The 15,769-nt window shown below is 42.5% G+C and overlaps 1 protein-coding gene across 1 annotated transcript; it reads right to left on the bottom strand.

Annotated features, from left to right (window-relative positions):
• Positions 1 to 1,083: 1,083 nt before the first annotated feature.
• LOC134345884 (up-regulator of cell proliferation-like) lies at positions 1,084 to 5,907 on the bottom strand. The gene has a single exon (XM_063047203.1). The coding sequence runs from the start codon at positions 5,905 to 5,907 to the stop codon at positions 1,084 to 1,086; it is 4,824 nt and encodes a 1,607-aa protein (XP_062903273.1).
• Between the last annotated feature and the right edge of the window lie 9,862 nt (positions 5,908 to 15,769).

Here is a 15,769-nt window from a genome sequence, read left to right as displayed (position 1 = left end):
TGTACACAATTGAGGTGCATGCTAGCAGGATTTCTCCCGCAGGATGTGTGATATTAGTTCATAGGTTTTAGGTGAAACGTAAAATATTTAAGGGGAACATGAGGGAGAACTTTTTCACTCAGAAGGTGGTGCAAATTTGAAACGAGCTGCCAGTGAAAGTGGTAGATGTGGGTTTGATTATAAAATTTCAGGGTAGTTTGCATACCTACATGAATAGGAGGGGTTTGGAGGAAATATTTCAGTTGCAGGTAGATGAGACCAGGGAGAAGATTGAGTCAGCATGGACTAGATGGGCCAAGGGGTTTGCTTCTGTGCTATTGTGCTCAATGTAGAAGACCAGCCATGTCGTTGATGAAGAACAGTATAGACTTGATGGGCTGAACAGCCTGCTGCTCTCTGATATATCCTTAGATTCTCTTCGAACATTGTACTTCGAGCATCACACTTTCTGCCTGTCCCTCAATCCTCCTCTATCTTCTGAAATAGTTTTTAATTACTTCCCTCCTCACTCTATCCCTCAATCCTGCCTCACCCGTCCCTCAGTCTCTCCTCACCCCTTCCCCTCAATCCCGCCTCACCCTATCCCTCAATCCTCCACTACCTTCTGAAATGGTTTCTAATCACTTCCCTCCTCACTCTACTCCTCAATCTCTCCTCACCATCTCCCTTAATTCCCCCACCCTATCCTTCAATCCATCCTCACAATATCTCTCTTTCCCTCTTCAACCTATACAGTATGTCAGTCCCACTTTGGAGTTCCCCTGATCCCAACACTCAAAGTACCTCAATTCCAACACTAGATCCTCATTTCCCATCCTTCACCCTCACATTTTGTCCCTACCCTCTGGATACCTGTTACCTCTCTCCAGTAATACTTCTCATTGATCCCTGATCTAATTCATCAATTATTCCCTGATTTGGTAAACTATCAATCAAAAACATTCCTTCTGCTCTGCTAATTCTTTTGATGATTTGAGATTGGATTTGGATTTGAACGCTCTGTGATTTACTCTGCCCAGTCCTTCCGAGACAGAGAGTTTTCCTTTGTCTGTCTCTCACTGAGTAATGTCATTTGAACGGACATTACCAAGACGGAATGGTCATATTATACGTCTTGTTCATTTCTTCCCTCACCACATCCCAGTCAATGTTCCAGCTTCCATCGATCTCTGCAGGCTTTGCTTTGTATGCATCAGCAAACTGCTGATTGAAAGTGTAGAAAACCTTCTTCCAATAGGATGCTGCCTGTGTGGAAATTTCCCGTTGGATAATCCAAGATTTGTAGTAATCATTCACTGTTTGATAATCCTTGTAGGGATGGTATTTCCCATTTGTGTCCTTATTTTGGAATGATGCATCACTTGTGACTGAAGCTGTGCAGATATCTGTTACAAGACGTTCACTGTCTGCCCATCGATATCTGTTGAGTCCTTCAGGTCTGTGCTGCTTACAGGAGTGTTGTGAGTGTACCGGGGTCTCTGAGTCACAGAAAACCCCACAGAAAGGACATTTCTTAGTACAATTGAATAACCCTTCGAACAACTCCTTCCTGGGTTTAATGGATAATTTTTCAATCTTTGCTTTGACATCCCAGCCTTTTACCTCACGGAGGAGATCCTGCTCCACCTCTTCAATACATGGCAGAATGGCTTCTGCACATTTCTTGCCATCACTGCCACTCTGAAACACAACAAGTTTCATCTCATCTTTGGGCATCGAGATTCTTGTGTTTAACTTTTCAATAATCGTGTTTAGGAAGGTCTGAGCGTTTCCAGCAAAGTTCTGCTTCACTGCATCCTGAACAATGTCCTTAGCTTGCTCAGTGATCTCTGTGAGGATTTCTTTAGCCAGACGGGTAAATGTGCTCTCTCCATCACGTTCTGTCTTGCAGTGTTTAATAACTTGCTGATGGAGCCAGTCTTTGGCGAAATTCTCAAAGTGTCTGATGTACTGGAGATATTTATCAAATTGATGTGTTTGTTTCAGTTGGACCAGGAGGGCCACAGTGAAGTTGTTGCGGAGACTGTACTTTCGCTCAGGGTCGTGTTTTTTCATATCATCCATGATTTTCACACTGAGACTCTTGAGGGTGGCGTCTCGGAGAGCTGGCAAGAAACAAGATTGTGCAAATCGATCTGCTTGTCTCTGGTTCACATCCTGCTCTGTGTAAATATCCATGAAGAGATCAAAGTATTTACTCTTCATGTTTTCCAGTCTTCTCCGTGGGTCGTGTTTGTGGATGAACCTCCTGTGCATCTGCTGGAATCTTGGTACAGCGTAACCACACAGGTGAAGTTTAAACTCGGCCTTGAAAACCTCAGACATTGACAAGTGTTGATGTGAGATATTGTCAACTTTTCCCTCTATCATGTTCAAAAGTTCAATGCAATATTTGTTGTCATAATCCATATCCTGGTCTGTGATGTCAGTGATCCAATGTATGCATTCATCCTCGATGGGCTTTGTAATCATTGCTGCTTGTTCGAGATCTGATTTCAATCTGGATGGAATGAGTTTACCTGCACCCTGTCTCCAATATGACACGTTGATGTGTTTCTCTTCAATCTGAAAGTACTGGGTTCCCAGACTACAGAGATTTTTACCTTTCAGTCGTTCATTAATCACTCTCCCTTGAGTTTTTGTTTCCTCTCTGAGAAGATTTTCCATCTCCTGTTCGATGTATCTTTCTCTACAGGGCTGATACTCCAGCTGAGAGAGTGTATCTTTCCACATCCCTTCAAATTCAGTTTGCAATTCCTGTTCACCCAACACCCGATTTGCTGCTTTACACTTCTGTAAAAGCTCCTTGACCTGTTCTCCAATCTTCTTGTGATTGTTATTCCAAATATTATCCACTCCCTGCAGTCCCACCCGTCTATTCACGGCATCTCTACATCTCTGCATTGAATCGTGCTGAAGTCGGCTGCATAAACTGGAGATGCTGAGCTTAAATTCCTCTCTGTATTTCTCCATCAGATGCACGTTATCAGCCCCACTTTCATACAGAGCTTGTAGTTTATCCAGAGTGTCACCCTCCCTTTTGTTCATCTCTGTCCTGATCTCCCTCTCCAGATTATGGAGCAGTTCGGTGAGATCTCCTCTGGCATTGCTGATTCTGTTTTCAGCCCCATTTCCCCAGGAGTGAGTGAATTTGTGGAGTTCCCATTCCCAGTCCTTGTACTTCACGGACAGGTGGTTGTAAGCCTCTGCGACCAGACTGTTCTGGAAGCTGAAAATGAAATTTTCATGTTTCACCTGCTCCCAAAGCCCAGCCATCCATTTGATAAAGTCCGGGATAGTGAAAGCTCTTTGGTTTTTGCTCCGTTGGAGTAGACACTGAATTAGGTTCTTCTTCAGTTGGGAGACGTGTTCACTGTAGCCGGTGTTGACTGCAGCCATTGGGGGTGTACCATGCCACAGACCAGGGATGTACCAGTTGTCCTTGTCAGCATCATAGTCCATCACATCACGAAACGTTACTCGGTCTACCTTCTCCAGCTTTGCTGCAGCAGCTGTCATCTTATCCAGCTGTTCCAGGAGTTTCTGACGGCCTCTCAGATTCTGATTGTGCGCACTCACATCGCCGACGTTCTGGTGCACAAATATGCACTTTAGCCCTTTTCCTGTCTCCCTCATGCGGATTAAGGAATGAACAACAATCTGTAAAATATCCTTCATCTCTGACAGATTTTCCATCCCGATGTTTACCAACGTTAAATTGCTTAATCCAACCACGAACGTTGCCAGCTCATTGTCATGCTCGTAGCTGTCTGTCAGTGTTGCGAGTTCTGGGGCTCTCAGCCCCTCTGTGTCAATGACCAGGATGAACTCACAGCCCAGCTCCTTGGCCAGGCTCCCTGTGACTTTGATCAACTGCATGTAGGCCCCTCGAGTACATCGGCCGCTGCTCACAGCAAACCGCAAACAGAACATTGTGTTGAGGAGTGTGGACTTGCCCGTGCTCTGAACTCCAATCACCGTCAGCACAAACACTCGGCAAGCTCTTCCCACTTTGTCAGCAACTTCTGTGAGTACGGCTCTGATCCATGGAATGGGAACGTTGGAAACATCTCCATCGATGAGTTCCAATGGGAACCCTTCCAGCAACAGTTCAGCAGCAACACCCGGGAACTGCGACACCTTTGGGTGGATCTGTGTCCTTCGGGTGACTTTGTGTCCTGTCACTGAAAGTTCATAAACCTGGCCAAGTTCCCTCATGAAATGCTCGAGTCCCAGGGAACTATCAGACATCTTCTGATCCATCTCCTTCAGTTCCTTCACCTTCTGCTTTGAGTCTTTACACAGTTCTTTATAAATTCTACACAATCCTGTCATAATTTCCCGTGATTTACTGTCCAGCTCCAGCTTCAGCCACTGTAGGGAAATGGCTCTGTCATCCCCACCATGACGGGTGAGGTGTTCAATGAACAGCCGCATCTCTTCCGACAGACTCTGTCTGAGCTGAGATTCCCGGATTCTGTTCTTCTTCCGGTCCAGTTCCTGGTTATACATTTCTGTGGTTCTGTCCCCACGGAGTTTCATCCGAGATTTCTCTTTTTCAACTTTAGACAACCCTTGCCAGGGCTCTCCATGGAAGGGCAACACTCTCCTTTTATACCCAGTAATGTCTCCTGAGTCAAGTCTGTCCAGTATTTTGGTCAGTTCCTTGGCTCGTTGTATTTCAGGTTGACGTTCATCGACGTCAATCCCACCTTCCATCGCAATGTCAGCCATTTGCTCCAGGCTCAGCAAGGTCTGGTCCCCGTCCCTCATTAGAATTACTTGTTTGATCTGAGAACGGAGCTTTTCCACAATTTTAGCCTCATTTACATTTGCCCGAAGAAGGCATTGTTGAGGTTCTAACTTTAGATCTTTGAACAGTTTCTTCACCTGCTCAGGGGTTATGTGTTGCTGATTGATGTGTGTGTTGACTATGAGAAAGAGTTTTGCTGGTGACTGTGTGAGAGGGGTGAGGAATTCTCTTTCCTTCTCACCGATAACGTCAATGAAAATAAAGAGAGCAGCAGATACTTTCGCCAGAAACCGAGCGTTTCCCTGGAAAGTTTCAGCATCACCTCGGAGGTTAATGAATGCAGCAGCCTCTGGGAAAATATCCGCGTTACTCTTCCCAGAAGGGAGATACCAGCTGATCTCAGCCATTCCATCGGATATCCTGCGGGGCACATTCCCACATTTCATCTCGGAGTGCAGGAAGATGTTCTGCTGCAGCTGTGCCTGACTCAGGGTGAGATTGAGGATTCGGGATTTGGACACTGTGCACCTTCCCAGTCTGAGGAAGGACACCATTGGCATGGCTGCTGTCACGATGGGCACCTCCACAATGGGGCTACTGTCTGTAGGAGAATGTGGGCACCATGATTTAACAATGGGCCTCATGGCCCAGAGGAGAAGGGTGGCACCAGACCCTTCTGTGTGTCCACTCACCTTATCCATGGGGTGACTGTGTGTGTCTGGCATCAGAAAGGGTAATGCAAACTGGCACAGAGACATCTTCAGCATCAGTTCCTGCTGGAGAAAGTGGTCAGCACAGAGGAAAATGGCAGCAATGATATCCAGAGGATTCATCCCATCATCCTCTGGTCCCCTAACTTCAAAGAAATCACTGAAGTCTTCATGTTTATTGCCTTCACCTTCAGAGGACAGATCAGGTGGCCATTCGGGATTCCTTGCCAGTGAATTGGCTGCGAGGATCCTTTGGAGAAATCTCCGGGGAAGATCTTCTGCTCGAGTTGGTTTGCTGTCCTCCAGTTTAATCTTTGACACCTCCTGCACAGTCTGAAGGGTCAGTTTGTGAGGATAATGATCCTGTAATCCCAAATCCTTTACAATTTGTGGGACGCTGAGATTTTCAGACTCATTATTTCCAGCTGGTAAAATGCTCATCATCGTCTCCGATATGCTCTGTGTTCTCCTGGAATCTGTGTTATCTTTCTCAGGGGTGGTAGTGCTTTGAAGATACATGTGAATTTCTGAAATTCCGTAGAAGGTAAAACTTCTCTCCAAAGATTTTTTGTTTTGACTTGATCCCAGTCCAGGATCTTTGCCCTACCTGATGTCCTACTGGAACACACAGTTCTTGTCCCAGGATCACAGGGCTGAATGGTTCCGTGCCTCTGGCTGGTGATCCTCTGTCAGGTCTCGTTGTTCTGGCACCGTGTGTAACTGAGTACAGTCAGTAGGTGATCACCATGGCAACCTGGAATTGGTCACAGAATTATACCTGGCCTTGGTGACACCCCACCAGGAGGACTGGATACAAACTTGTTGTCCTTAGTAAATTAATGTTGCACTTTCTCCCGAGGAAATGTAATGAAGATTCTGCAGGTTTTTTTCCTGGGTTGATATCAGAGAATCGTTGAATTACTCAGCAGGTCAGTCAGCATCTGTGGAGAGAGAAACAGGGTCAGTGTTTCAGGTCCACGTGTTGGTGAGCCTGTGAGTCAATGTTGTACCAACCTTTTATCCTGTCTAAGATCAACCTACCCAGCCCCCAAGCCCAGCTGTATCAAAGAGGTATAGTTGTGACTGAGGGGCTGCTGACTCACCTTATTTCTCCTGGTGGTCACCCATCCACAGTCTGAACCTGCACTCTGGATGTGACCACCTCACCAACACTTTCATCATAATGGACTGGAAGTGAAAGTGACACTGGGCTGAATGTGTATATATTTGCAAGCATGCAGCATGAGAAATAAAATGGACGATCTTGAAATTCAGCTACAGATTGGCAAGTACGACGTTGTGGCCATCTCTGAAACTTGGCTGAAGGATGGCTGCCATTGGGAGCTGAACTTCCAAGGATATACAGTGTATCGCAAGGATAGGTTAGGAGGCAGAGGGGGTGGTGTGATCCTGTGTATAAGAAATCATATTAAATCATTAGGAAGGGATGACATAGGATCAGAAGGTGTAGAATCTCAATGGGATGAGGTAAGAAATAGCAAGGGTAAAAGGACACTAATGGCTGTTGTATACAAGCCTCCAAACAATAGCTAAGATGTGGATTACAAATTATAGCAGGAGATAGGAAAGGCATGTCAGAAGGGCAATGTCATGATAATCGTTGGGGATTTTAACATGAAACTGGATTGGAAAAACCAGACCAGTACTGGACCTCAAGAGAGAGAATTTGTAGAATGTCTAAGGGATGAAACCAAGGTCCAACATAAAAGGTAAATGGTAGGGCACCGAGGAGGGCAGTAGAATAGTGGGATCTGGGAATACAGATACAAAATTCCTTAAAAGTGGTGTCACAGGTAGATAGGGTCGTAAAGAGAACTTTTGGTACATTGGCCTATATAAATCAAAGTATTGAGTATAATAGTTGGAATGTTATGGTGAGGTTGTATAAGGCATTAGTGAGGCCGAATTTGGAGTATTGTGTACAGTTTTGGTCACCAAATTACAGGAAGGATATTAATAAGGTTGAAAGAGTGCAGAGAAGGTTTACAAGGATGTTGCCAGGACTTGAGAAACTGAGTTACAGAAAAAGGTTGACTAGGTTAGGACTTTATTCCCTGGAGCGTAGAACAATGAGGGGAGATTTGATAGAGGTACATAAAATTATGATGGGTATAGATAGAGTGAATGCAAGCAGGCTTTTTCCACTGAGGCAAGAGGAGAAAAAAAACAGAGGACATGGGTTAAGGGTGAAGGGGGAAAAGTTTAAAGGGAATATTAGGGGGGAGTTCTTCACACAGAGAGTGGTGGGAGTATGGAATGAGCTGCCAGATGAAGTAAATGCATTTAATATTTAAGAAAAGCTTGGACAGGTACGTGGATGAGAGGTGTATGGAGGGATATGGTCCAGGTGCAGGTCAGTGGGACTAGGCAGAAAAATGGTTCGGCACAGCTAAGAAGGGCCAAAAGGCCTGTTTCTGTGCTGTAGTTTCTATGGTTCTACATTCTATGGCTTTTTAGAACAGCTTGTTGTTGAGCCCACTAGGGGATCGGCTGTGCTGGATTGGGTGTTGTGCGATGATCCAGAGGTGATAAGAGAGCTTAAGGTTAAGGCACCCTTAGGGAACAGTGATCACACTATGACTGAGTTCACTTTGAAATTTGAGGAGAAACTAAATTCCAATGTGTCGGTATTTCAGTGGAATCAAGGAAATTACAATGGCATGAGAGGGGAACTGGCCAAGGTTGACTGGAGAAGGACACTGGCAGGAAGGACAGCAGAGCAGCAATGGCTGAAGTTTCTGTGAAAAATGAGGGAAATACAAGACAGATATATTCCAAATAGGAAGAAAGTTTTGCATGGAAGAAGGACACTACCATGGCTGACAAGTGAAGTCAGAGCCAAAGTAAAAGCAAAAGAGAGGGCATACAAGGAAACCATAGCTAGTGGGAATATAGAGGATTGGGAAGCTTTTAAAAACTTGCAGAAAGAAACAAAAATGGTCATAAGGAAGGAAAAGATGAATTATGAATGAAAGCTGGTGACTAATATCAAAGAAAATACTAAAAGCTTTTTTTTATGTATATAAAGGATAAAAGAGAGTTGAGGGTAGATAAAGGGCCAATAGAAAATGACACTGGAGATATTGTAATGAGAGATGTGGAGATGTCAGAGGAACTGAATGTATATTTTGCATCAGACTTCATAGTTGAAGATGTCTGCGGTATACTGGACATTCAAGAGTGTCAGGGAAGTGAAGTATGTGCAGTGAAAATTACAACTGAGAAGTCCTCAGGAAACTTAATGGTCTGAGCGTGGATAAATCTCCTGGACCTGATGGAATGCACCCTCGGGTTCTGAAGGAAGTAGCTGGAGAGATTGCAGAGGCATTAACGATGCACTTTCAAGAATCGATAGATTCTGGCATTGTACCGGATGACTGGAAAATTGCAAATGATACTCCACGATTTAAAAAGGGTGGGAGGCAGCAGAAAGTAAACTATAGACCCATTAGCCTGATATCAGTGGTTGGGAAGTTGTTGGAATCGATTGTTAGGGATGAGATTACAGAGTACTTGGAGGCACATGACAAGATAGGCCAAAGCCAGCATGGTTTCCTGAAAGGAAAATCCTGCCTAACAAAGCTACTGCAATTTTTTCAGGAAATTACAAGCAGGGTAGACAAAGGAGCCTTTGACAAGGTGCCGCACGAGGCTGCTGAGCAAGGTAAGAGCCCATGGAATTACAGGGACGTTACTAGCATGGGTGGAGCATTGGCTGATCAGCAGAAAACAGACAGTGGGAATAAAGGGATCCTATCAATCTACATGTAGATTCGGTGAACCAAATTGGTAAAGGTGCTGAGGAAGAGGATTTCTTGGAATGTATGCCGGATGGTTTTTTGAACCAACATGTCGAGGAACCAACTAGAGAGCAGGCTATTCCGGACTAGGTTTTGAGCAATGAGGAAGGGTTAATTAGCGATCTTGTCGTGAGAGGCCCCTTGGGTAAGAGTGACCATAATATGGTGGAATTCTTCATTAAGATGGAGAGTGACATCGTTAATTCAGAAACAAAGGTTCTGAACTTAAAGAGGGGTAACTTTGAAGGTATGAGACGTGAATTAGCTAAGATAGACTGGCAAATGACACTTTAAGGATTGACGGTGGATATGCAATGGCAAGCATTTAAAGGTTGCATGGATGAACTACAACAATTGTTCATCCCAGTTTGGCAAAAGAATAAATCAAGGAAGGTAGTGCATCCGTGGCTGACAAGAGAAATTAGGGATAGTATCAATTCCAAAGAAGAAGCATACAAATTAGCCACAGAAAGTGGCTCACCTGAGGACTGGGAGAAATTCAGAGTTCAGCAGAGGAGGACAAAGGGCTTAATTAGGAAGGGGAAAAAAGATTATGAGAGAAAACTGGCAGGGAACATAAAAACGGACTGTAAAAGCTTTTATAGATATGTAAAAAGGAAAAGACTGGTAAAGACAAATGTAGGTCCCCTACAGACAGAAATAAGGTGAATTGATTATGGGGAGCAAGGACATGGCAGACCAATTGAATAATTACTTTGGTTCTGTCTTCACTAAGGAGGACATAAATAATCTTCCAGAAATAGTAAGGGACAGAGGGTCCAGTGAGATGGAGGAACTGAGCGAAATACAAGTTAGTAGGGAAGTGGTGTTAGGTAAATTGAAGGGATTGAAGGCAGATAAATCCCCAGGGCCAGATGGTCTGCATCCTAGAGTGCTTAGGGAAGTAGCCCAAGAAATAGTGGATGCATTAGTGATAATTTTTCAAAACTCATTAGATTCTGGACTAGTTCCTGAGGATAGGAGGGTGGCAAATGTAACCCCACTTTTTAAAAAAGGAGGGAGAGAGAAACCGGGGAATTATAGACCGGTTAGCCTAACGTCGGTGATGGGGAAACTGCTGGAGTCAGTTATCAAGGATGTGATAACAGCACATTTGGAAAGCGGTGAAATGATCGGACAAAGTCAGCATGGATTTGTGAAAGGAAAATCATGTCTGACGAATCTCATAGAATTTTTTGAGGATGTAACTAGTAGAGTGGATAGGGGAGAACCAGTGGATGTGGTATATTTGGATTTTCAAAAGGCTTTTGACAAGGTCCCACACAGGAGATTAGTGTGCAAACTTAAAGCACACGGTATTGGGGGTAAGGTATTGGTGTGGGTGGAGAATTGGTTAGCAGACAGGAAGCAAAGAGTGGGAATAATCGGGACCTTTTCAGAATGGCAGGCGGTGACTAGTGGGGTACCGCAAGGCTCAGTGCTGGGACCCCAGTTGTTTACAATATATATTAATGACTTGGATGAGGGAATTAAATGCAGCATCTCCAAGTTTGCGGATGACACGAAGCTGGGTGGCAGTGTTAACAGTGAGGAGGATGCTAACAGGATGCAGGGTGACTTGGATAGGTTGGGTGAGTGGGCAAATTCATGGCAGATGCAATTTAATGTGGATAAATGTGAAGTTATTCACTTTGGTGGCAAAAATAGGAAAACAGATTATTATCTGAATGGTGGCCGATTAGGAAAAGGGGAGGTGCAACGAGACCTGGGTGTCATTATACACCAGTCATTGAAAGTGGGCATGCAGGTACAGCAGGCGGTGAAAAAGGCGAATGGTATGCTGGCATTTATAGCGAGAGGATTCGAGTACAGGAGCAGGGAGGTACTGCTGCAGTTGTACAAGGCCTTGGTGAGACCACACCTGGAGTATTGTGTGCAGGTTTGGTCCCCTAATCTGAGGAAAGACATCTTTGCCATAGAGGGAGTACAAAGAAGGTTCACCAGATTGATTCCTGGGATGGCAGGACTTTCATATGAAGAAAGACTGGATGAACTGGGCTTGTACCCGTTGGAATTTAGAAGATTGAGGGGGGATCTGATTGAAATGTATAAGATCCTAAAGGGATTGGACAGGCTAGATGCAGGAAGATTGTTCCCGATGTTGGGGAAGTCCAGAACGAGGGGCCACAGTTTGAGGATAGAGGGGAAGCCTTTTAGGACTGAGATGAGGAAAAACTTCTTCACACAGAGAGTGGTGAATCTGTGGAATTCTCTGCCACAGGAAACAGTTGAGGCCAGTTCATTGGCTATATTTAAGAGGGAGTTAGATATGGCCCTTGTGGCTACGGGGGTCAGGGGGTATGGAGGGAAGGCTGGGGCGGGGTTCTGAGTTGGATGATCAGCCATGATCATAATAAATGGCGGTGCAGGCTCGAAGGGCCGAATGGCCTACTCCTGCACCTATTTTCTATGTTTCTATGTTTCTATCCTGGATGGCTGCCAGTTACCAGTGGAGTTCCACAGGGGTCAGTGTTGGAACCGTTGCTTTTTACAATGTATGGCAATGATTTGTACTATGGTATTAATGGATTTGTGGCTAAATTTGCCAATGATACAAAGATAGGTGGAGGAGCGAGTAGTGTCGAAGAAACAGAGAGCCTGAAGAGAGACTTAGATAGTTTAGTGGAATGGGCAAAGAAGTGGCAAGTGAAGTACAATGTTGGAAAATGTATGAGACTTCCGGTAGAGCTCATGGAGTGAAGTTGTGTTCTTGACTCGCTCCATTACCTCTGAGTTTTTTTTCTATGATCAGCTATATTTAAGCTAACCATTAAGGCATCTACTTTTACAATACTTTGAAACAAATTGGGCTTTTTGATATTCGGATGCTTTTAAGGTCTGCTATGTCTAAGAACGGGAAAAATGGGAAAGACGGCAAACCTCCGGTTAGACCGAAAGGTACCGATCTTCCTCCGACTGAACCATCGTTGACTTTGAAAGCTATATCGGATCTAATTCAAACGGAAATTTCAACCTCTATAACGGAGCTGATGCATGCGGAAATTGAAGAAACAATTACTATAATGATGAAAAAACTTGACTTTCTGACTTTTAAAAACTCTGACTTAGAATCCAGAATGCGACGGCAGAATATTCGAATTATTGGTGTTCGTGAAGCTGTTGAATCTGACAACCCTATAAAGTTTTTTTCTCAACTTTTGAAAGACGCATTTCCTACCGTATTTCCTGACCAACCACCGTTATTGGATCGGGCTCACAGAGTTCCATCATATTTGTCTAAGTCAGATAAACCTCGGCATGTCATTTTACGCTTTCATTACTTTCAAGACAAGGAGAAACTGCTTCGATTTGTTCGATCTAAAGGCTACATTGATTTTTTTGGATTTTTATTTCTGATTCGTGGAGGACTTCAGCAAACAGATTCGAGATCAACGGGTTCGTTACAGATATGTGATGTCGGAACTCTACAAGATGGTTTTAAAACCAGTGCTGCTTTACCCAGCGCGTTTAAGGATTCGCACGCCTGACGTTTTTTTGAATCTCCATCGGATGCCCAGAGTTATCTGGATCAATTTTCACCTTCAACATATTAATCGTAATTTTTAATTATCTCCGTTTGATCGGAGGCTGTTAATCTGTCGGCTTTAATTTTTTTCTTTGCTTTATATGGGCAGAAAAGTTTATTTTTGGTTAATTAATATGGTTGCCAAACTTTTTTTCTAACTGCGTCATTTCTTTCTTTTTCCCTGGGGATTCTGGGCGGTTATTCCTTCAGCATCATTTCACGTATTTCCTTTGAGGCCTTAAATTTCGTAGTTTTCAAATGTACTTTTTTTGTAGTTTTTCCTAACTAGTTTATGTTAATAATTTTGTTTCTTTTTTTTTGTTTAGTCATAGGGTCTGTGGTTTGTTATGGTTTTCTTTATATTTACTGGCTTTTTTTTCTGTTTTATATCATGTTTGTCTTATTTGGTCTTTTTTTAAATTCTTTTACTGTATTATAACTAACTGATCTTTTTTATATTTATACTTTTTTTTAGTGAGCGTCTATCGGAAGTCATGGGGGTAGTCTTAGTGCTTGCTTCTTTCTGGCTGGTCTGCTTTAGAATTAGCTTTGGGGTCATGGGGTGGGGGGTGGTGGGAGGGGCTTCACGTTTTAGTTTTTTTCTTCTTGGGCTATTTACATTACTGAAGCATTGGTTGCGTTCTCCTTCCCGTTATCTCTGGTTTGTTCTGTTCCCTTTCCGGGTTCGTGGGTCGAACCTATTGTCAATCCTTTTTTTTTGCGGGTTGACTTTAGGGTTTATGGAGTCTATTATTAATTTTGGCTCTTGGAATACTAACGGTCTTAATCATCCAATTAAAAGGAAAAAAGTTTTTAAAGTATTCCGGAGACTTAAAGCACATGTTCTATTTTTACAAGAGACCCATGTGCGGAGGGGGGACAGACTACGTTTTTTAAAATTTTGGAAGGGCCAAAAGTTTCCTTCGAACTCTAACGCTAAGATTCGAGGTGTCTCTATTTTTATAGATTCCTCAGTTACTTTTGTACAACATGATATTATCTCTGATCCGAATGATAGATTTCTACTGGTTAGTGGTCTACTATTTCATAAAAAGGTAGTTTTGGTTAATGTTTATGCTCCCAATATGGACTGTCCGGAATTTTATAAATCACTATTTAATCTGTTCCCGAATTTGAATGAGTTTTCACTGATCTGGGGCGGAGACCTTAATACTTGCTTATCTCCAGTTTTGGACCGTTCGGCTCCTTTACGGACCTTACCCAATAAATCTGCAACTTTGATTAACTCATTCCTCTCTGATTCTGGGTCGACAGACACTTGGTGTTTTTTGCATCCTCAGGAAAAAGATTTTTCCTTTTTTTCACATGTTCACCATTCCTATTCAAGAATTGATTATTTCTTTATTGATTCTCGTCTCATTTCTTCAGTGATTAAATGTGATTATGACTCTATAACCATTTCGGATCATGCTCCACTTAAGCTTTCTATTAAAATTCAGGTCAATACACAAAATAATAGACAATGGCGTTTTAATTCATTGTTGCTTCAGGACTCCGATTTTGTTAACTTTGTGAATGAATAGATTGATCTTTTTTTTACAATCAACTACACAGAGGATATTTCTGTGAACATCCTTTGGGATACTTTTAAAGCTTATATTCGTGGTCAGATTATCTCGTATTCTGCTGCTTTGAGGAAGAAGCTGAAGGAGGAGCTGGTAATTGTGGACAAGATTAAGGAAATTGATAAGAAATATGTTACAGCTCCCTCTGAGGAGTTGTATAAACAAAGAACTGAACTTCAAATGGAACACAGTTTATTACTTTCGTCCTCGATTGTAAATCAATTAAAGAAAACAAGAAGTGAATTTTATGTACATAGTGACAAAGTTGGCAAACTGTTGGCTAACCAACTGAAGACTAATTATACTAAATCTCAAATTAATCAGATTTATAATCAAAATGATCGACTGATATTTGATCATGCTGAGATTAATCAAACCTTTTTTGATTTTTATTCCTCCTTATATCAATCAGAGTCTTTACGGGACTCTAAATATATGAATGACATTTTAGATAACCTAGATTTCCCTGAGATTTCACAGGATATGTCTTCTATGCTGGATACTCCCATTACCACTGATGAGATTAAGAATGTTATTTCCTCTATGAACCTGGGGAAAGCTCCTGGCCCTGATGGGTTTACCGCGGAATTTTATAAATTTTTTGCACCTTCATAATCCCTTGGTTTTATAGGGTTTTGGAGGCGTCATTAAAACTTGGTAAACTTCACAAATCCTTCTATAGAGCATCAATTTCTCTAATATTAAAGAAGGATAAAGATCCTGCCCAACGTGCATCTTATAGACCAATATCTTTATTGAATGTTGATTCTAAATTTTTTTCTAAATTATTAGCAAACAGATTAGAAAAAGTACTTCCTTTTATTATCTCGGAAGACCAAACGGGTTTTATTAAAGGTCGTTACTCTTTCTATAACATTCGCACACTGTTAAATATTGTTTATACCCCCTCACAAAATGTTCCTGAGTGCGTTATCTCTTTAGATGCTGAAAAAGCCTTTGACAGAGTAGAATGGCCTTACTTATTTAAGGTGCTTGAAATGTTTAACTTTAGCTCGAAATTTATATCCTGGATCAAATTGTTATATCATTCTCCTATGGCCTCAGTCCGTACTAACTCTTTAAGCTCACCTTTTTTCCCTCTTTTTCGAGGTACCAGACAAGGCTGTCCTCTTAGTCCTTTATTATTTGATATTGCATTAGAACTTCTTGCAATTGCCATTCGAGAATCTCCAAATATTATTGGGATAACTTGGGGCTAAAAGTCCCATAAAATATCACTCTATGCTGATGACTTACTTTTATATATTTCTAATCCTCAAAAATCTATCCCTACTGCTTTAGATTTATTAGCACAATTTAGTCTTTTTTCAGGTTATAAATTAAATCTTAGT

This window comes from Mobula hypostoma, chromosome 4, assembly GCF_963921235.1.
Source record: "Mobula hypostoma chromosome 4, sMobHyp1.1, whole genome shotgun sequence".
Classification (NCBI taxonomy): Eukaryota; Metazoa; Chordata; class Chondrichthyes; order Myliobatiformes; family Myliobatidae; genus Mobula; species Mobula hypostoma.
Note: the sequence above shows the minus strand (reverse complement) of the source record. Positions and strands in the feature narration are given on the sequence as shown.

What these genes read in the sequence shown, in the direction of transcription:
- LOC134345884 (XM_063047203.1), bottom strand. Translation starts at nt 5,907, where the DNA reads ATGATGAGCATTTTACCAGCTGGAAATAATGAGTCTGAAAATCTCAGC.